The sequence below is a fragment of the Meriones unguiculatus genome (assembly GCF_030254825.1).
Source record: "Meriones unguiculatus strain TT.TT164.6M chromosome X unlocalized genomic scaffold, Bangor_MerUng_6.1 ChrX_unordered_Scaffold_30, whole genome shotgun sequence".
Classification (NCBI taxonomy): Eukaryota; Metazoa; Chordata; class Mammalia; order Rodentia; family Muridae; genus Meriones; species Meriones unguiculatus.
This window is the reverse complement of record NW_026843706.1, coordinates 12,985,758-13,008,883: the sequence shown is the minus strand read 5'-3', so window position 1 is coordinate 13,008,883 and position 23,126 is coordinate 12,985,758. Positions and strand designations below refer to the sequence as shown.

General features: G+C 40.4%; 1 protein-coding gene across 1 annotated transcript; it reads right to left on the bottom strand.

Annotated features, from left to right (window-relative positions):
* Positions 1 to 6,300: 6,300 nt before the first annotated feature.
* On the bottom strand, positions 6,301 to 10,679 carry LOC132651524 (heat shock transcription factor, X-linked member 3-like). The gene is made up of 3 exons (XM_060376777.1): positions 10,158 to 10,679; positions 9,191 to 9,698; positions 6,301 to 6,356 (listed from the first exon to the last, which is right to left on the bottom strand). Exons 1-3 carry the CDS (start codon positions 10,677 to 10,679, stop codon positions 6,301 to 6,303), a joined length of 1,086 nt encoding a protein of 361 aa, XP_060232760.1.
* Positions 10,680 to 23,126: the final 12,447 nt, after the last annotated feature.

Below are 23,126 nucleotides of genomic sequence, written 5' to 3'. Positions count from 1 at the left end.
CAAGGCTGCCCATTCTCTCCATATCTCTTCAACATAGTACTTGAAGTCCTAGCTAAAGGAATAAGACAACTAAAGGAGATCAAGCAGATTGAAATTAGAAAAGAAGAGGTCAAAGTTTCACCATTCGCAGATGATAAGGTAGTCTGCATGAGCTACCCCAAAAATTTAACCAGAGAACATCTTCAGCTGATAAACACATTTACAAAGTGGCAGCATACAAAATCAACTCAAAAAAATCAGAAGCCCACCTGTATACCAAAGACAAAAGGGCCGAGATAGAAATCAGGGAAACAACACCCTTCACAATAGCCACTAATAACATAAAATACCTTAGGATGACTCTAACCAAGCAAGTGAAAGTCCTGTTTGAAAAAAACTTTAAGTCTCTGAAGAAAGAAATTGAAGAAATTTCAGAAGATGGAAAGATCTCCCGTGCTCATGGATTGGTAGGATTAACATTGTGAAAATAGCCATCCTACCAAAAGCAGATTCAATGCAATTCCCATCAAAATACCAACTCAGTTCTTTACAGACCTTGAAAGAAAAATTCTCAGCTTCATATGGAGAAACAAAAAACCCAAAATCACCAAAATGATCCTGTACAACAACAAATCATCTGGAGGTATCTCCATCCCGATCTCGAGCTATACTACAAAGCAATAGTAATAAAAAAAAAAACTATGGTATTGGCATAGAAACAGAAACGAGGATCAATGGAACCAAATAGAAGACCCAGAAATAAACCCACGCACCTATGAATACTTGATTTTTGACAAAGTATCCAAAACCATTCAATGGAAAAAAGACAGCATCTTCAACAAATGGTACTGGTCCAACTGGATGTCTACATGCAGAAAAATGAAAATAGATCCATACTTATCACCCTGCACAAAACCAAGGTCCAAGTTGATCAAAGACCTCAACATAAAACCAGATATTCTAAATCGGTTAGAAGAAAAAGTGGGGAAGACCCTCGAACTCATTGGCAGAGGAGACAACTACCTGAACATAACACCAACAGCACAGGCTCTAAGAGCAACAATCAATAAATGGGACCTCATGAAACTGAAAAGATTCTGTAAAGCAAAATACACTGTCGTCAGGACAAAATGATAGCCTACAGACTGAGAAAGGATCTTCACTAACCCTATATCTGACAGAGGGATGATATCCAGCATATATAAAAAACTAAAGAATTTAAAAAGCAATAAATCAAGTAATCCAATTAAAAAATGGGGTATGAAGCTAAACAGAGAATTCTCTGTAGAAGAATATAGAATGGCAGAGAAACATTTAAAGAGATGCTCAACATCCTTAGCTATCAGAGAGATCTAAATCAAAACGACCCTGAGATTTCACCTTACACACATCAGAATGGCTAAGATGAATAACTCAAGTGATAACACATGCTGGAGAGGTTGTGGAGAAAGGGGAATCCTCCTCCATTGTTGGTGGGAATGTAAACTGGTACAACCACTTTGGAAGTCAATCTGATGCTTTCTCAGACAATTAGGAATAGTGCTTCCTCAAGACCCAGCTATACCACTCTTAGGCTTATACCCAAAATTTGCTCAAGTACACAAGGACATTTGCTCAACCCTGTTTGTAGCAGCTTTATTTGTAATAGCCAGAACGTGGAAACAACCCAGATGTTCCTCAATGGAGGAATAGATACAGAAATTGTGGTATTTTTACACAATGGAATACTACTCAACAATCAAAAACGAGGAAATCATGAAATTTGCAGGCAAGAGGTGAGATCTAGAAAAGATCATTCTGAGTGAGGTATCCCAGAAGGAGAAAGACACACATGGTATATACTCACTCATATAGTCCTATAAGATATGATAAACATAATGAAATTTATACACCAAAAGAAGATGAACAAGAAAGAGCACACATGTTGATATGATCAATCCTCACTTAGAAAAACAAATGGGAGGTTCATTGGACATAAGAGAAAGTAAGTAACAGGACAGGAACCTACCAAAGAGGGCCGCTGAAAGACTCTACCTAGCAGTGTATCAAAGCAGATACTAAGACTCATAACCAAACCTTTGGCAGAGTGCATATGAAACCATATGAATGAACCATATGAAAGAAGGGGGGGGGGTTATGAAGTGGAAAGGATAGGAGCTCCACAAGCACCAAATGTATCTGGGCACAGGCGTCTTTTCTGAGACTGACACTCCATCAAGGACCATGTATGGATATAACCTAGAACCTCTGCTGGGATGAAGAACGTGGTAGCTCAGTAACCAACTGGTTTCCCATAGTAAGGGGAACAGGGACTATTTCTGACAGGAACTCAATGGCAGGCTCTTTGTCCTCCCCACCCCCCAAGGGAAGAGCAGTCCTGCTAGGCCACAGAGGAGGACTTTGCAGCCAGTCCTGAAGATACCTGATAAAACAGGGTCAGATGAAGGAGGAGGAGATCCTCCCCAATCAGTGGACATGGAAAGGGGTAGGGAGGAGATGAGAGAGGGAGGGTTTGGGAGGGAGAGAGAGAGCATGATAGAGCTGGGATACAGAGTTAATAAAATGTAACTAATAAAAATAAATTTATTAATTAAAAATAAATAAATAAATTAGAATCAGATAAGACAACTCAAAGAACCAATGAAACCAAGAGCTGGTTCTTTGAGAAAATCAACATGATAGACATACCCTTAGCCAAACTAACTAAAAGGCAGAGAGAAAGTATCCAAAGCAGCAAAATCAGAAACAAAAACTAGGACATAGCAATAGACACTGAGGAAACTCAAACAAATACTAGGTCTTACTACAAAAGCCTAAATGCCACAAAATTTGAAAATCTAAATGAAATGGACAATTTTCTTGATAGATTCCATTTAACCAAATTAAATCAAAATATATTGAAAAGTCCCATGTTTCCCACAGAAATAAAAGCAGTCATCAAAGGTCTCCCTTCCAAAAAGAGCCTAGGGCCAAATGGATTCAGTGCAGGATTATACCAGACATTCAAAGATCTAACTCCATTTCTATTCTAACTATTCCACAAAATAGAAACAGAAGTAAAATTACCAAACTCATTCTATGAAGCCACAGTCACCTTGATACCTAAAACACACAAAGACCCAACAAAAAGAAAGCTTCAGATCTATGTCTCTTATGAACATTCATGGAAAAATACTCAATAAAATCCTTGCAAACCGAATCCGAGAACACATCAAATATATCATCCACCATGACCAAATAGGCTTCATTCCACATATGCAAGGGTGGTTCAACATATGGAAATCCATCAATGTGATCCACCATATAAACAAACTGAAGGAGATAAATGACATAATCATCTATCTCCTTAGATGTTGAAAAGGCATTTGACAAAATCCAACACCCATTCATGTTTAGTCTTGGAGAGATCAGGGATACAAAGTATTTACTAGGTTTACTAGTAAAGACAATATACAGCAACCCTATAGCCAGCATCAAACTAAATGGAGAGAAACTTAAATCAACCCCACTTAAAAACAGACAAGGCAAGGCTGCCCACTCTCTCCATATCTCTTCAACATAGTACTTGAAGTATTAGCTAGAGCAATAAGATAAGCAAGGGAGATCAAGTTGATACAAATAGGTAAAGAAGCAGTCAAAGTATCACTAGTCACAGGTGGTACGTTAGTATACATGAGTGACCCCAAAAATTAAACCAGAGAACTTCTTCAGCTGATAAACAGCAAAGTAGTTGTACATAAAATTAAGTCAAAAAAATCAGAAGCCTTCCTGTATACCAAAGACAAAAGGGCCAAGAAAGAAATTAGGCAAACAACGCTCTTTACAATAGCCACTAATAACATAAAGTACCTTGTTGTGACTCTTACCAAGCATGTGAAAGACCTGTTTGAAAAAAATTTCAAGTCGCTGAAGAAGATATCAGAAGTTGGAAATCTCTCCCATGCTCATGCATCAGTAACATTATCATAGTGAAAATGGTCATCCTGCCAAAAGCAATCTAAAGATTCAATACAATTCCCATTAAAATACCAACACAATTCTTTACAGACCTTGAAAAAAATTCTCAACTTCATATGGAAAAACAAAAAACCCAGAATTGCCAAAACGATCATGTACAACAACAGATTGTCTGGAGGTATCTCCATCCCTGACCTCAAGCTGTACTACAGAGCAATAGTAACAAAAACTGCATGGTACTGGCATAGAAATAGAATGGTTGATCAATGGTATTAAATAGAAGACCCAAATATAAATGCACACACCTACATCAGATACTTGACTTTTTACAAAGAAACCAAAACCATACAATGGAAAAAAGACAGCAGCTGCAACAAATGGTGCTGGTCCAACTGGATGGCTACATGCAGAAAAATGAAAATAGATTTATATTAATCACCATGCACAAAACTAAGGCCCAAGTGGATCAAAGACCACAACATAAAACCAGACACACTAAATCGGTTAGAAAAAAAGGTGGGGAAGAGCCTAGAACTTAATTGGCACAGGGGACAATTTTCTGAACAAAACACCAACAGGAAAGGTTCTACAATCAACAATCAATAAATGGTACCACACGAAACTGAAAAGCTTCTGTAAAGCAAAGGACACTAGCATCAATACAAAATGACAGCCTACAGATTGGGAAAGGATCCTCATCAACCCTCTATCTGACAAAGGGCTAGTATCCAGAATATATAAAGACCTCAAGAAGTTAAAAAGCAACAAATCAAGTAATCCAGTTTTAAAAGTGGGGTATAGAGCTAAATGGCAGAGAAACACTTAAGAAATGTTTAATGTCCTTAGTCATCAAGGAAATACAATTCAAAATGATCCAGAGATTTCATCTTATACCCTTCTGAATGGCTCAGATAAAAAACTCAAGTGACAATACATGCTTCAGAGGATGTGGAGAAAGGAGAACCCTCCTCCATTGCTGGTGGGAATGTAAACTTGTACAACCACTTTGGAAATCAATCTGACACTTTCTCAGACAATTAAGAATAGTGCTTCCTCAAGATCCAGCTATACCACTCCTAGGCATACATCCAATATTGTTCAAGTACAACACGGACATTTGATCAACCATGTTTCTAGCAGCTTTATTCATAATAGCCAGAACCTGGAAACAACCCAGATGTCCCTCAATGTAGGAATGGATACAGAAATTGTGGTACATTAACACAATGGAATACTCCTCAGCAATTAAAAACGAGGAAATCATGAAATTTGCAGGCAAATGGTGAGACCTAGAAAAGATCATTCTGAGTGAGGTATCCCAGAAGCAGAAAGACACACACCGTATATACTGACTTGTAACTGGATATTAGCCTTGTGATATAGGATAAACATACAAAAATCTGTACACCTAAAGAAGCTAAGCAAGAAGGAGGACCCTGGGTAGGATGATCAATCCTCACTCAGACAGGCAAATGAGATGGACATTGGAAGAAGGAGAAAACAGGAAACAGGACAGGATCCTTGCAAAGGGGCCTTTGAAAGACTCTACTCAGCAGTGTATCAAAGCAGATGCTGAGACTCATAACCAAACTTTGGGCAGAATGCAGAGAACATTATGAAAGAATGGGGAGATTGTAAGACCTGGAGAGGACAGGAGCTTCACAAGTGAACAAGAGGACCAAAAAATATGGGCCCAGTGGTGTTTTCTGAGACTGATACTCTAACCAAGGACCATTCATGGATTTAACCTATAACCCCTGGTCAAATTTAGCCTGTGGCAGCTCTGTGCTCAAGTTGGTTCCCTAAAAAGGGGAACAGGGACTGTCTCTCACATGAACTCTGTGGTTGGCTCTTTGATCACCTCCCCCTGAGTGGAGCAGCCTTGCACAGTGGAGGACAATGCAGCCAGTCCTGAAGATACCTGATAAGCTAGGGTCAGATGGAAGGGGAGGAGGACCTCCCTTATCAGTGGACTTTGAGAGGGGTATGGGGGAAGATGAAGAAGGGAAGGTGAGATTGGGAGAGAATGAGGGAGGGGTTACAGCTGGGATACTAATTGAATAAACTGTAATTAATATAAAAAAATAAAAATTTAATAAAATAAGAAAACCATCTATAATTTTATAAGAATATAAAAATTTATAAACTTTTACTTTAGGTCAATGTCCTTGTTATCTTCTTATTATAAGGGATGCATATTTACACAATAATACATATTAATAGTGTGCATATCAGTTCTAATGGAAAGCGTAAACAACCTCCTTGTCCACCTGTATGAGATGGTTTTACTAATTTTGGCACATGAACCCTTTCTTTCTACTGGGTTTCCTCATCTAACCTTACTAGAAGAGAAGATTCCTAGTCTTACTGCAACTTGATATACCATGTCTGCTTGATACCCATGGGAGTCTTGCCCTTTTCTGAAGAGAAGTGAAGGAGGAGTGAATGGGGGTTGTGGAAAAGGGGAGGTGGAGGTTAGGACCACGAGGAGAGAAGTTAGGGGATACTGGTATGGATTAGATAGATAGATAGATAGATAGATAGATAGATAGACAGATAGATAGATACAACCACTACACAGTAAAAGAAAACAGTACCATGAACGCTTTAGAATTTCACAATATGGTGACAAAACTGAGATAGACCTACAAATGCTATTATAGGAAGAGGTGCATTCATTTTATTAAGTGTTGAAGGCAAGTTAAAGATCAATCTATGTTAAAATGACATATATTTTTATAGAAAAAGTTGTATGAAAATGGCAAAAATAAGGTCTAAAGTAATAAATATCACATTAACCACTGTGATCTTAGAGGAAGGGATTGAAATCTGAAAGAGACAATTATAATATTTATATTCTAGCTGTTTTACAACTAGAATAAACTACTTTTTTGCACCTAAAATGCTTAAATAATCCCAACTTTAAGTAGTTGCCTATTAGGTGAGGTTAACAGAGGAACACCAACTGAAATTTGAAGCCTCAACACAAGAAAATATTCTTTGAGTGCATACAGTTATGAGATTGACATGCTTTCTTCTACATTATGGAAGCACCTAAGGCACATACATTTCCATACGATTTAGTAGGGACCTTCTCTCTCAAGCTTACCAGGATCCATAGGGCTTTCATCTCATTGTTCCATGGGAAAATAAGGCTGCCACATCTGCTGTTGAGGGGACAGTGAATACATGTCAAGTATACTGTTCTCAAATGCCTGGATTAGGCACTGGAGAGATGGCTCAGTGGTTAAGAGCCATGGTTGCTCTTCCAGAGAACCTGAGTTCAATTCCCATCCCCAGGGGTTCAAATGCTCGAATATGACAAACATATCATAAGAAAATGACTCATGCTTCCTCCTAACAACTCCTCAATTGTTACTTGTCACCTTTTTCCCAGATAGGAAAGCAGAAGGTATGCCTGGGAACTGGGACTCTAACACAAATTGTTACATAATATTCTTCAAAAAGCAACTGTTACAGTTTGTGAGGCAACAGCTCCTAGCACTGTTTCTGAGACAAGACATGCCTTGACCTTCTCTGAGTTCTGTAGCGTATGCTTTGTAATTTTTTGTTTGTTTGATTTTGGAACAGGATGTCATCTGTACAAGGCTATGTGGACCAGGCTAGCCTCGACCTTCTGATCCTTCTGCTTATCCTTCTCAATTGCGGGAATTACAGGCATTCACTACCATGCCTGGATTTGAGCAGAGACTTTTAATTCCAAAATTATCCACCTCATCCGAAAGTATCATGGAAAAACTAACAGAAAATGCCCAGTATTTTCAGGCAATGGCAGTTTCCCTTACTGCTCTCTGCATTCATCCTATGGGAAGCTGACAATTTTCTCCTTCAGATGATTCCTCACCTGTGAGTCTGACTATGCTCCTCATGACCCTTCTTACCAGAACACCAGAACAGCTGCATTAGTCACTCTGACAGCCAGCAACTTCCCATGGGGCAGGTTCCAGACAGGACACAATGAAAGCATGATGAAATATGCTTTCTCTTCAAATTGGAGCTGGCATGCCCACCAGGAAAACAAAGATGGTAGTGTTTTTAGGAATTGAGGTTCAGTAGGTGGTTGCTACACAGCTCACATCAGGGGGCATTGGGGTCTGATCACATAAAGAGGCACCTCCATCTGCTTGTATACTCAGTTCCCAGGTGATAATAAGACACTCCGTCAAAACCTATTTCAGCTGTATACATGCCCAGTCAAAGACTACTTCCTGATCACTGAGATGCAGAATGGGTGGGCTTCTGGGAAGAGATGACCAGGTATACCATATCAGTCTAGACAGGTTTCTGAAATTACATCCCTGACCCGGTACCATGGCTTTCCAGTGGTATAACTGTGAGTTATAGCAGAGGCAGGAAACCTCTACAGGGAGCAATAGTATTCAGTGTCCCAGGGAGGGCAAGGCATCCTTTCTAGTCTCCAGAGGAGACAACAAGGAGGTCAGACAAAAAGGCATGGTGTAAAGGTGGAAGGACAGGCACAGGGGCATGAACAGGAGATGGGGTGCTGTATCTTTTAACAGGGGCTTTACTGTGTGGAAGGTGTGTCTTGGCTCATGAAGGATATACAGAGCAAACATTTTTCACCTTAAAAATCTTAACTCTAGCTCTGATTCCTTTTTCTTTTGCAAAGTTTTAATGTCTGTCCTCCTTATATGTCAGGCCCTTTCCCATGGGCAAGTGCTGAGAGGACCAGCCTGCATCTCAGGGGCCAGGGTACAGCAGTGTCTATCACTTAGCAGACAGGCAGCTAGTTTGAGGAGTGTTCATACACGGCTTAGGGATGCTTGGTAGTGACCCTCAGCTGATGCTCAGAAATTTACTGGCAACATATGCTGGGGGTGGGGACCCAGGAGAATGGCATCTCCTGCTCCCAGATACCTGAGTAGTGTGAGGTGACACCATCAGGTCTGTAGCCACACCCTTCTGCACCCAGTTTCCTGAGGGCATTAAAATGCTGCTGCTGTCCATGAAAGGGCAAAGCTGACCCAAAGGTGTGTGGATGTGAGGCCTTTGGAATAGTGCAGAGTGTTAGATAGCATAGCACACAGACTCCAGGGCCAAGTTTAAGATGTTTATTTACCATCACAAGATTTGTTTTTGGTAAGAACTAAAATTGGTTCATTTCCGGAAAAACAATGACTTTTTCTTAGTCTTCAATTCCTGAGTTCACAAACTATATTTGTTTTTAGCAGTGCACAGATAATGCATGTGTTCCCCGAGGCTTGTTCCTCACCTTCCTCTTCTTCCTCTGCCTCCATTTCCTCCTCAATGTACTCACTTAGGAAAATCTCTGAAATGGCGACTTTCAGGATGGAATAACAAATGTTGTACACAGACCTCAAAAACCCATATATGAGGTACCCTAAGGAGCTTCTGCGTGCATACCCAGCCTCTTCCGTGTTCACAGGAGTGGACGGAGAAACTGTGTCATTATCAGATGCGAACTTTCTACGCAGACGACTTGTCTCCTGAGGTGGGCAGCTGTCTCGGGCACTTACAGGGATGTTGCTATTTTTGCGTGTATTAGAAGGCCCTGTGGCAGCCCCCTGATGGGACCTCTTGCCATCTCCCTTGGACTTATGTAACTGAGAGGAAGGTCTATCGTTCTTCTTTGGGCTTGGGCCTGCACTTGTGATTGGAGATCGTGCCTTCCTTACCGCACTTGCATCAGTTGATTTGCTGCTCACAATATTCTCCAGGAGCTCTGGCTTGTCTCTCTGGAAGTTGACGTTGCCATAGATCTAAAACAAAATAGACTAGGTTAGCCAGTTTGAAATGCGGCTACACTGACCCACCACATTCTACTGGTCTTTATGAGGAAATGACTGAAGTGGCTCTTGAGAGGTGCTATGTGCGGCAGTGGGACCCCAGTACAGAGAAATGACTCCAAGGTAAAGGTGGTGACACATGTATGTGACACTAACTGCCTGCCTTCCTACCCGCCCGCCCGCCCGCCCGCCCGCCCGCCCGCCCGCCCGCCCGCCTGCCCGCCTGCCCGCCTGCCCGCCTGCCCGCCTTCCTGACTGCTGGCATCTAAGGGGCAGTCCAGAGTTCACTGTCAAGGTCTTTTACTTTTACCCTTCAGTAAACAACATCCTCTGCTAAATGAAGAGCTTGAAACACATGATTCATGGGGTGTGCAGAAAGGAAGATGTTCTCGTCACCAAACGTGGGAGACAAAGAACAAGTTTGTACTTTACCATCATTTTCTTGTTTTCTCCAGAGCTGCGCGCAGAATCCTTTGGGCGAATGTTTTTGAATCCGTAGAAGTTGAGCTGGCGAATAAAATTCTTCAAGGTGTTTGTCTTAAAAATCTTCCTTGCGCCCCTGCGGTGAAGGACCTCTCTTTTAAACAGGTTTATCTGAATAGTGATGGTGTCTCCTTCTTCACTCCAATTCACAGACTTGAAGGCCTTGTTATGCACGATGATCCACAGCTTCCTGTGAAAGGGCAGATTCAGGAGGTCGGTGCCACGCTCTTCATTTGCTGTAGGTTGCCGTTCAGATTGGAGTCTTCCTTGGGAGGCTGCATGCCGTGCCCTGCCACGATTGCCTCGCCTCCCGGAACCTCTTCTTGGATATGCCCTTGGCTCAGATGAAGAATTAGGTTGGATCTCTTCTCCTGGCTCATGCCCAGCAAGGAGGCTCAGCCTGTTGGCACAGTGCTCACCCACACTATGACTGATTATCAGGCCCACTATGAATTGCAGAACACGAAACATCCCACAAGACAATCCAGTGTGAGCTTCCACTAGACGTGTCCCACTAATACTGGCCACTGAGTTCTAGCGTCAGTAGTGGGGCAACCATCTGCTGAAGTCATCACCCTCTTTGTTTGTCATGTGATGTCACAATGTGGCCCATAGCCAGTCTGGGAAGGAGCTATATCTCAGTGTAGGGGAGTTTCTAAAAAGGGTACAAAATTGTGATTTCCAGAACACTCTCCTGTGTTATGACACATTTGGCCCACCAAGCACCAGTTGAGAAACAGGTGCTATTTCTTCTCTCACTCCTCAAGGCAGGGGCTGAGAGTGGGGGTTGTGGGTCAGGGGGCTGTTTCTTCTGTCTATGCTTTTCCCCGGGGCCAGCCTGCAGATAGTTCAAGCTTTGGCAATACCAAGGCTGCTAGATGACTCTACTTTCAAAGCAGCATGGTCTTGCCTTGCTTTCGCCATCTACTTGTGCCAACACACACCCCTTCCTCGGATTTGCATTGGTCTCTTCCAACTGTCATATAGGCTGGTTGTTTCTCTTCACATAGGTCCTAAGAAGGAATGTGTTTCACTAAAACTTGTTCAGGTTGTTCTCTGAGTAGGGCTGTGCCCAAGTAGAATCACTCCTCTGCCAGAGCATTCAGGAGGTAAATAGTCTGCTTCTGTGAACAATCTGAAGCAGCACTGTAGCCCACACCTGGGATTAAAACAAAAACATGTTTATATAACTGAATTTTTAAAGAAACCAAAATTCTCACTACAGCTTTGTCTAATGCCAAACAGGTTTAGAAGAAGTAGAGCATTTTACATACTATTTCTAGTGGAGAAATGGGACAAAGTCAGCAGATACTATCATACAATGGGACAAAATGAGCAAGAATCTAATCAAACAAAGTTACACAGGGGAAACACAGGGTATCTCATGATAGCACTACAGACTGAGCATATAATGACCTTAATTCTGATAATCATAGCCCCATATGAACATGGGAAAACATGTTCACAGGATCTGAAGCTATAGCTCCTCTAAGACCCAGGCCCCAGGCCATTACTAGCTCTACCAAGCATATTTCTGGTTTTAGAGAATTAGCTACATTCCTTTGCCTTACCTCAGGGCCTCTGAGGAAAAACTTCCAAGGCCCTGGCCCCAGGCCATTACTAGCTCTACCAAGCATATTTCTGGTTTTAGAGAATTAGCTACATTCCTTTGCCTTACCTCAGGGCCTCTGAGGAAAAACTTCCAAGGCCTGGCCCCAGGGTATTACTAGCTCTGCCAAACATGTTCCTTGTTTTGAGAAGAAGTTATGTTCCTTCTCTATATATCAAGGCCTCAGGGAAAGTCTCAGTTGATCAGTCCAGGTCACAACAGTTCTCCCTTTTTTATTTCTTATGCCCGGTTGAGTTTACTGATATCTGAATATCTAAAGGAATCCCATGTCCCCAAACCAACAAATGCCATCTAGGATTGTCAAAACAATCATCAGTACATATATATTCTAGTCATAATATAGAATGAAAGTGGAAGGTTGTAAAGGGGATTAAATCCCCTAACTTGCACATTGTAACTTTGACCAGTTTGGAGGGGAAATTTATACAATTAGAGAAAAACAACTGATACAAGTAATTTTGAAATATTCCCTACTCTTTGGAATAGAGGGACTCCAGTAAATATTATCTGTGGAGGGCTAACATAAACAGTGATTTCAAGTCCCATAGATGATCACATGCTTCAGGGCTGTGGCTAACAGCCAAAGGTCTAGTTGAGTCTCTTTTTTTTTTTTTTTTCTGGAGACATTACAATAGTATGGGGCCAATGAGGGGATCTCAGGATATCATCTTAACCCAGACCAGGTAGACACCCAGGATGTCCACACAGAGGTACAGAGTTCTTTGGAACTATGGAACATGTTACAGCCATGGAGCACAGCACCCCAAATGAGAATTCTACTTTGAAACCAGAGCAATGGACCTTTATTACAAACTGGGAAATATCTGATTGAACAATCTGTTATTAGAAACTGGAAAACTCAAGTGATAAAGAATTAATACTTTAAACACTGTATATCTCTCCTCATGGATCCCCAAAGCCATAAGCTTTACAGGCTATTAAAATGCAAGGGATACCCATTGACCTACCAATGACAAACAGTGATAGTTGATGATAAACGAGTATAATTATAGAGCAGTTCAAGGCAGCACATGAAAATCACCCAGATCAGTTACATCACTCTAATGTAACATCACTTTTTAACTATTGTATAATAATATATACTTTTAAATCATAATTCTATATATATTATAGCCAGTTTGTAGTTGTTAATCATAAAGCTTATAAACTTTAACATCATACATATTGCCTTTAAATTTTATTCTTAATATGCCTTATATACCTCACGAATCCTATGTATACTTAAATAACTTACTTGGACTTTAATAACTTACAACAAAGCCTCTGACTTATTTTTCTTTTAGCAAATATATATTTATCTCACTCTTTATATACAAATCCTTATTTTTTCAAATGTTTTTACTTCATCATAACATTTTTATTTATTAATACCATGAGATTTAAACAGCAATACAGATAAATCTCCTACCCTTTTTATATGAAATTTGCTGGGAAGGCATGTTTGGAACAGTTATCACCTTAGGGAATTAAGACCCAGCAGACTGCAGAGGGCCACTGAAAGACTCTACCTAGCAGTGTATCAAAGCAGATGCTGAGACTCATAACCAAACCTTCAGCAGAGCGCAGGGACTCACATGAAAGAAGGAGGGATTAGTACGACCCGAAGAGGACAGGAGCTCCACAAAAACCAAATATATCAGGGCACAGAAATCTTCTACGAGACTGTTTCTCCAACCAAGGACCATTTATGGATATAACCTAGAACCTCTGCTTGGATGTAGCCCAGGGCAGCTCAGTATCCAAGTGGGTACCCTAATAAGAGGAAGAGGGACTGTTTCTGACATGAACTCAATGGCTAGCTCTTTGACCCCTCCCAAGGGAGGATCAGTCCTGCTAGTCCACATAGGAGGACATTGCAGCCAGTCCTGAAGATACCTGATAAGCCAAGATCAGATGAAAGGGGAGGAGGACCTCCCCGATCAGTGGACTTGGACTTAGAAAGGGGCAGAGAGGAGATGAGGCAGGGAGGATGGGATTGGGAGGGAATGAAGGAGGGGGCTACAGCTGAGATACAAAGTAAATAACCTGTGATTAATATAAAAAAAATAAAAATTATATTAAAAAAGACCCAGCGGGGCCTATCTTAGCAGCTCTTTACTGGTAACAATTATAACTATTTTGTTGTTGAAATTTGTAAGTATAAGCTTTTTTAATTACTATGTTAATGTTATGTATTACTATATAATGTTATATAAAACTATCAAAATTAAAATTATCAAAATATTAAACATAAACATCTTTTTAGCTCAAGAAAGCTGATCTCATAGGTAGTTGACAGGGTGCCTGGAGAAGAGAAAGATAAATTTGAATTCTCTTTAAGGAAATGTTAGCAACTCAGTTTCAGCCTTTATTTTTTGTATCTGTCTCTTAGGCTATTTTGTTCTCCTTTTCCTTGTCACAGGGACAGAAGGCCAGTCTGAAGGTCTGAGCCAGGAAAGGGGTTTAAAGGACATATGGAGAAAACATGTTTGAATCTGAAAATGGGAAGGTCAAAGCATGTATTCTAGAGTAAGCCTTTTGGCTTAAATGCCACAGGTCATTTTGATGGCAGCAATTGCTCTGTTTTGATTGAGAGGGATCCCTGCTTGTATCCAAGAGACTGTTTAGAATTAGAAGTTTCTGCTGGTAAAATCCAATGTGTAGAAATTAAATAGAGCAAGAGGAGAAAATAGGAAAAGGACTTGAAGGTGAGATATATTTTAGAACTGGTAATATGAACTTGTGTCAGTGCCTGCCTTTCCCCTTTCAGGCACTTGTGCCCTGCCTGTTCTGCTCTGAATACCATGCCACAAGCAAGTTGCTCCCTTGAAAGGCTGGGGGTGGAGGAGGTGCTTGGGTCTAGGGACTGGGCTGCCAGTCATCCTGCCCTTTGTTTCCCCAGCCACCAGCATCTAGTCCATCATTTAAAACTTGATGTGCTGGGGCGGGGTGCTGCTGGTGGTGCTCCTCTTTTCTGAAGGAAAAACAAAAAATCAGATGGGAGGATGGGAACAGGAGTAAGGAGGGGGGTGCAACAAGGATATAAACTGAATAAATAAATAAATTAAAAACAAACACCACATACAGGCAAACTTCCTTCCTTGCTCTAGGTTCTGCTCACCTGCAGTTGCTTTCTGTTATCTGTTATTTTGTTGTTTTCTTGTCTTTTGTTCATTTGTCTGTAAAATCCCCTGCTGTGGTTCAGGCATTGGCTCAGCAAAACTAGTAGAATCTTTTTTTTTTTTTTTTTGGTGGTGGTTTTATAACTGTTTCACCAAACAAAGAAACATTTCCTTTGTTCTCTGTGGCATCATGAACAAAAGTAAATTTTTGTTTTGGGGACCTTTCAACCCTATTTTTTTTACTTTTTATTTTTATGTTTTGTCCCCAGACTGTTTTAAAGTAGAGATTAACCAAAATTTTGGGGGTTTGAACTACAATTCTCCTGTGGACCTAATTAATTTTAAATCAAATTGCATAGTGCAAATCTATTGCAGAAAACATTTGGCCCTCATAGGTGATGTTTTGTCTTTAATTTTTGTTGTTTTGTTTTGTTTTTGTTTTTGTTTTTGTGAGACAGGGTGTCTCACAGCAATCTGCCTGCCTTTGCATCCTTGAGTGCTGAGATTATATGTTCCACCGTGCCTAATTTGTCTCTAAATCTTTACCTACATGTTCTCATGTCTTGTTTATTATTTTATTTTATTTTTTATTTTAATCACAGGCCATTCATTTTGTATCCCAGCCATAGATACTTCCATCTTTCCCTCCCAATCCCACCCTCCCTCCCTCATCTCCTCTCTACCCTTCTCTAAGTCCACTGATGAGTGAGGTCCTCCTCCCTTTCCATCTGATCCTAGCTTATCAGGTATCTTCAGGACTGTCTACAATCTCCTTATCTGTGGCCTAGCAAGGTTGTTCCTCCCTTGTGGGTGGGGGACGGTCAAAGAGCCAGTCATTGAATTCATGTCAGAAATAATCCTTGTTTTCCTTACTAGGGCACCGAATTGGGTACTGAGCTACCATGGGCTACATCCAAACAGGGGTTCTAGGTTATATGCATACATGGTACTTGGTTGGAGAAACAGTCTCATAGAAGACCCTGTACTCTGATATCTTTGGTCCTTGTGGAGATCCTGTCCTCTCTAGGTCATACTAACTCCCCTTTCTTCCATATGATTCCCTGAACTCTCCCAAAGGTTTGGTTATGAGTATCAGTATCTGCTTTGATACACTGCTAGGTAGAGTCTTTCAGAGGCCTTCTGTGGTAGACTCCTGTCCTGTTACTTGTCTTCTTCTACTTCCAATGTTGATTCCCTTTGTCTTTCTAAGTGAGGATTGATCATCTTACCCTGGGTCCTCTTTCTTGTTAATCTTCTTTAGGTATACAGATTTTAGTATGTTTATCCTATCTTATAGGTCTAGTACCCACTTATAAATGAGTATATACCCTGTGTATCTTTCTGCTCCTGGGATATATCACTCAGGATGATCTTTTCTAGATCCCACCATTTGCCTGCAAATTTCATGATTTCCTTGTTTTTAATTGCTGAGTAATAGTCCATTGTGTAAATGTACCACAATTTCTGTATCCATTCCTCTGCTGAGGGACATATGGGTTGTTTCCAGGTTCTGGCTACTATGAATAAAGCTGCTACAAACATGGTTGAGCAAATGTCCTTGTTGTGTACTTGAGCATCTTTTGGATACAAGCCTAGGAGTGGTAAATTGGATCTTGAGGAAGCAGTATGGATTGCCTGAGAAAGCGCCAGATTGACTTCCAAAGGAGTTGTATCAGTTTACATCCCATCAGCAATGGAGGAGGGTTCCCCTTTGTCCACAACCTCTCCAGCATGTGTTGTCACTTGAGTTTTTGATCTTAGCCATTCTGATGTTTAAGGTGAAATCTCAGGGTCGTTTTAATTTATATCTTTCGTTGGTTAAGGATATTAAGCATCTCTTTAAGTGTTTCTCTGCTATTTTATATTCTTCTACAGATAATTCTCTGTTTACTCTGTACTTCTATTTTTTAATTGGATTGCTTGACTTATTGCCTTTTATCTTCTTTAGTTCTCCATATATTCCAGATATCAGCCCTCTGTCAGATGTAGGGTTGGTGAAGATCCTTTCCCAGTCTGTAGGTTTTTGTTTTGTTCTGATGAGAGTGTCCTTTGCTTTAGAGAGGCTTTTCAGTTTCATGAAGACCCATTTATTCATTGTTGCTCTTAGAGCATGTGCTGTTGATGTTCTGTTCAGGAAATTGTCTCCTGTGCCAATGAAATATAGGCCTGCTTTTTCTTCTAACCAATTTAGTGTATCTGGTTTTATGTTGAGGTCTTTGATCCACTTGGACTTTAGTTTTGTGCAGGGTGATAAATATGGATCTAATTTTATTTTTGCATGTAGACATCCAGTTGGACCAGCACCATTTGTTGAAGACGCTGTCTTTTTTCCATTGAATGGTTTTGGCTTCTTTGTCAAAAATCAAGTATTCATAGATGTGTGGGTTTATTTTTGGGTCTTCTGTTCAGTTCCATTGATCTACCACTCAGTTTCTATACCAAAACCGTGCAGTTTTTTTTACTATTGCTCTGTAGTACAGCTTGAGATCTGGGATAGAGATACCTCCTGATGATCTGTTGTTGTACAGGATCATTTTGGAAATTTTGGGTTTTTTGTTTCTCCGTATGAAGTTGATAGTTTTTCTTTCAAGTTCTGTAAAGAATTGTGTTGTTATTTTGATGGGAATTGCATTGAATCTGTAGATTGTTTTTGGTAGAATGGCCATTTTCGATATGTTAATCCTACCAATCCATGAGCACAGGAGATCTTTTCATCTTCTGATGTCTTCTTCAATTTCGTTCTTCTGAGACTTAATTTTTTTTTTCAAACAGGTCTTTCACCTGCTTGGTTAGAGTCACCCCAAGATACTTTATGTTATTAGTGGCTATGGTGAAGGGTGTTGTTTCCCTGATTTCTTACTTGGCCCTTTTATTTTGAGTATACACCAGGGCTTCTGATTTTTTTCTTTTTGAGTTAATTTTGTAACTAGCCACTTTGATGAAGGTGTTTATCTGCTGAAGGAGTTCTCTGGTTGAGTTTTGGGGGTCACTCAGGTATACTATCATATCATCTGCGAAATGTGAAACTTTGACTTCTTCCTTTCTGATTTGTATCCCCTTGATCTCCTTTAGTTTTCTTATTGCTCTAGCTAGGACTTCAAGTACTATGTTGAAGAGATATGGAGAGAGTGGGCAGCCTTGCCTTGTCCCTGATTTCAGTGGGATTGATTTAAGTTTCTCTCCGTTGAGTTTGATGTTGGCTATTGGCTTGCTGTATATTGCCTTTACTATGTTTAGGTATGTTCCTTGTATCCCTGATCTCTCCAAGACTTTAAATATGAATGGGTGTTAGATTTTGTCAAATGCTTTTTTGTCATCTACAGAGATGACCATGTGGTTTTTCTCCTTCAGTTTGTTTTTATGATGGATTACATTGATGGATTTCCATATGTTGAACCATCCTTGCATGCATGGGATGACGCCTACTTGGCCATGGTGGTTGATATCTTTGATGTGCTCTTGTATTCGGTTTGCAAGGTTTTTATTAAGTATTTTTGCATCAAAATTTATAAGAGATATAAGTCTAAATTTCTCTCTTTTTGTTGGGTGTTTGTGTGGTTAACATATCAAGGTGGTTGTGGCTTTATAAAATGAGTTTGGTAATGTTCCTTCTGTTTCTATTTCGAGGAAGTTTGAAGAAACTTGGAGTTAGCACTTCTTTGAAGGTCTGGTAGAATTCTGCTCTTTAACCATCTGGCCCAGGGCTTTTTTTGGAAGGGAGACTGTTGATGACTGCTTCTATTTGCTTGGAGGATATAGAACTATTCAATATTCCTACCTGATCTTGACTTAATTTTGGTAGATGGACTCTATCAAGAAAATTGTCCATTTCTTTTAGATTTTCAAATTTTGTGGCATTTAGGTTTTTGTAGTATGACCTAATGATTGTTTGGATTTCCTCATTGTCTGTAGTTATGCCTCCCTTTTTCATTTCTGATTTTGCTGATTTGGGTGGTTTCTCTTTGCCTTTTAGTTAGTTTGGCTAAACATTTGTCTATCCTGTTGATTTTTTCAAAGAACCAGGTCTTGGTTTCATTGATTCTTTGAATAGTTGTATTTGTTTCTAATTGATTGATTTCAGCCCTGAGTTTGATTATTTATAGCTGTCTGCTCCTCCTGGGCATCTCTGCTCCTTTTTTTTTCCCTAAGGCTTTCAGTTGGGCCATTAAGTTGCTTGTATGAGATGTTACAAATTTCTTCTTGAAGGCAGTTAGTACTATGAATTATACTTTGAGCACTTCTTTTATTGTGTCCCATAAATTTGGGTATGTTGTACCTTCATTTTCATTGAATTCTAGGAAGTCTTTAATTTCTTTATTTATTCCTCAACCCAGCTGTCATTGAGTAGCAAGTTGTTAAGTTTCCATGTGCGTGTAGGCTCTTTGATATTTCCATTGTTGTTGAGGTTCAGCTTTTGTCCACGGTGGTCAGATAGAATACAGGGGATTATTTCAATCTTCTTGTATCTGTTGAAGTTTATTTGTGACCAACTATATGGTCTATTTTGGAGAAGGTTCCATGAGGTGCTGAAAAGAAGGTATACTCTTTTGAATTTGGGTGAAAAATTCTATAGACATTTATTTTTTCCGTTTGAATTAGGACCTTTGTAAATGCCTTTATTTCCCCATTTGACTTCTGTGCTAGTGGGGTATTGAATTCTTCCACTATTAAGGTGTTCAGGTCAATTTGTGATTTAAGCTTTAATAATGTTTCATTTATAAATGTTGTCACTCTTTTTTGGGGCATAGATATTCAGAACTGTTATGTCCTCTTGGTGGATTTTTCTTTAATACAGTGCCCCTCTGCGTCTTTTTTGATTAATTTTGGTTGAAAGTCCATTTTCTTAGATCTTAGGATAGCTACCCCAGCTTGTTTTCTGGGTCCTTTTGCTTGAAAAAACATTTCTCCAGCCCTTTACTCTTAGGTAGTGTTTATCTTTGTTGCATAGGTGTGTTTCTTGGATGCAGCAGAATGTTAGATCCTGTTTTCACACCCATTATGTTAGTCTGTGCCTTTTCATTGGAGAATTGAGTCCATTGATGTTGATAGATAAAAGTGACCATTGAACATTAGTTCCTATTATTGTGGTGTTGGTAGTCTTACTGTGATTCATTGCTTGTTTTCTTTTAATTTTTGTTGGGAAATTATCTGTACCCTATATTTTCTTGGGTGTAGTTATTTTCATTGGATTGGAATTTTCCTCCTAGTATCTTCTGTAGGGCTGGTTTGCTGTGTAGATATTGCTTAAATTTGGTTTTGTCATGGAATATTTTTTTTCTCCATCTATGTTGATTGGAATCTTTACTGGGTATAGTAGTCTGGGTTGCCTTCTGTGGTCCCTTAAAGTCTGCACGTCATCTGCTCAGGCCCTTCTGGCTTTCATAGTTTCTCTTGAGAAATCTGCTTTGATTCTGACCTACCTTTATATGCTACTTGTCCTTTTTCCTTTGCTAAGCTTTTAATTTTTTTTCTGTAGGTTTAGTATTTTGACTATGATGTGGCATGAAGAGTTTCTTTTCTGGTCTAGTCTATTTGGTGTTCTGTATGCCTCTTGTATGTTTATGGACATCTTTCTTTAGATTGGGAAAATTTTCGTCTATGATTTTCTTGAAAATATTATCTGTACCTTGGAGCCTGGAATCTTCTTTTTCATCTCTTCCTATCATTCTTAGATTTCATCTTTTCATGGCATATTTGATTTCTTGGATGTTTTGTGTTTGGTACTTTTTCAATCTTTTTCTTTGAGAGAAGTATCAATCTCTGCAAGTGTATCTTCAGCACCAGAGATTCTCTCTTCCATCTCTTGTATTCTATTGGTGATTCTTACCTTTGTGGTTCCTTCTCTCTTCTCTAAGTTCTCCAGCTCCAGGGTTTTCTCTTTTTGTGTTTTCTTTATTGTTTCTTGTTCTGTTTTTATGCCTTGCACCATTTCCTTCATCTGTTTGAATGTGGATTCTTGTGTCTCCAAGATGGTCTCTATTTTTTTTTGTTTGTTTCCACTCTATATGCCATTAATTGTGCCTCTACTTGTGCCTCCATTTGTTTGGCTATATTTGCCTGTGTTTCTTTGAGATCTTCATTAATTTCTTCTTTCTTTGCTTCCACTTGGGTGGCCAATTCTTTGAGAGATTTGTTCATTTCCTCTTTAACTGTATTTGTATGGCTATTTCTCTGAGAGATTTGTTTCCTTTTTGTGTTCTTCTAATAACTGGATAAGCATAGCTTTAAAGTAATTTTCTTGGGTTACCGATGAGTTGGAGTATCCATTAATTTGGGGGGGTTGCTGGTGAAACCATGATATCCTGATTTTTGTTGGATGTGTTCTTTTGCCAACCCATGGCCTTATGGTTATCTATAGCCTTCACTGTTTTTTTCTGGATTCTATAGATCAGACTGGTCTTTCTATGGTGTCTGGAGAATTCTTCAGGAAGATGAGAGAGGTCTAGTGGTTTCAGAGTGTGTGTTGTTGTTTCAGCTGTACCTGTTTGAGAAAAGTCTGAGGGAGCAGAAGGACAAATGTGGGCAAGCATGTGCATGTGCATGGAAGTGTGCCCTGAGGGACAGGGTGTTAGAGAATATAGAGGCCTTCTGTATGAGAGAGGGGCACCTTCCAGGCATTGAAGGGGTCACAGGCCCTTAAGATATTTCAAGATGGTGGGCACAAATTCTCTAAGTACATGTGTGGCCTACAGGTTACTGGTATTCGTCTCTAACTGATCTCCAGGAGTTATTTACCTAAATTCCACTAGTAGATCCGAAAAGCAGGGCCTTCTATACCCCAAGAAACCCTCTGTTTCCTACAGTGGATGTGTGGTTGGGAGTCATCTGGTGTCTGGCTGCTAGCTTAGAAGCACCCTGAACCTGGGGCTCTGTAGGCACTTGAGGGCCCACTCACTCTCTAGAAGGTCAAATCTTGAAGCACAGTGGTTCCTCCTGTTCTCTACTGGCTGGTTTGGACCTGCTGAGTCAAATATGGCAGGTTGAGCTCAGTCAACCTGCAGTGGTGCTGCAGCTGTTGTACTAGGGAGTCAAGCTGTGGGTGCAGAACTGGAATATCCACATGTCTACTGGGTAATCCTAGGGATCCACAAAAGTGGTCCACAGACCTAGATGGCCCAACACCTAGTGTACCTGGGTGTTTTTGCAGGTCTGCTGGACTTTGGTGGCTATACAGCTGGCTATCTGCCACTGAGGGGTTGGATGGTCTGTAAATCACTGGCTGGGAGGCCCTGTGGAGTCAGTGGTGCCCCTCAAAGACATGGGACTGGGGAAGGATTGCACTGAGGATCTGGTACTTGGCCAGTGGGCACTCCACGGGCAGTCACTCTGAGGGTGGGTAGTCAGCCGGCAAGCAGTCCAAAGGCAGAAGTTCTGCGGGTAGGGTGCTCCACAGGCTGGTGCTCTGCAATTCAGGAGCTCTGAGGGCAGGTGTTCCTCAGGGCAGGTATAGCTGACCTCTGAGGCTGAGGAGCTAGAAGCCCTGCCTCTGCTGTCTTGGTCTCCAGGCAGTGAGTTCTGTGATCAGCTTACTGGTGCTGTGTGTAGGCTCCCTTGAGGAGGAAAGAGGCCTGAACAACAGAAGTGCCCCTCTTCGTTTCCAGAGATGTCTGCACCTTATTTGAATATAAATGTTCTCCACTTCTGGGGTGTCTTTTCTCTTTCAGGAAGCCAAACCATCTAATTTCTGGCTTCAGTTTCTCCTCCAATCACCAATTTCAGAGTTTCAAATCCCCTGCCTCTCAGAAACAGTATGCGCTGATCACCACCATCTTGGACCCTCATGTTCTTGTGTCTTTAAATGTACAGAAACTTTGTCAGGGAACCAAGGGAATGTTTTTAGAATGAAAATAAAGAATTTTTAGAAGTGGTTTAGCAATTCTTTATAAGAACTAGAATGCAGAAGCAAAGCATCTAAAGGGAAAAAGTGTTCTTTAGAATGTAGCTGTTCTAGCCAGGCCTGGTGGTGCATACCTTTAATCCCAGCACTCTGGGAGGGAGAGGCATGTGGAACTCTATGAATTCGAAATAAACCTGGTCTACAAAATGAGTCCAGGACATTCAAAGCTACACAGAGAAACCCTGTCTCGAAACAAAACAAAACAAAACAAAACAACCAGAATTAAGCTGTTTCATGTTTACTGCTTATTCTTATTCACTTATTTTTTC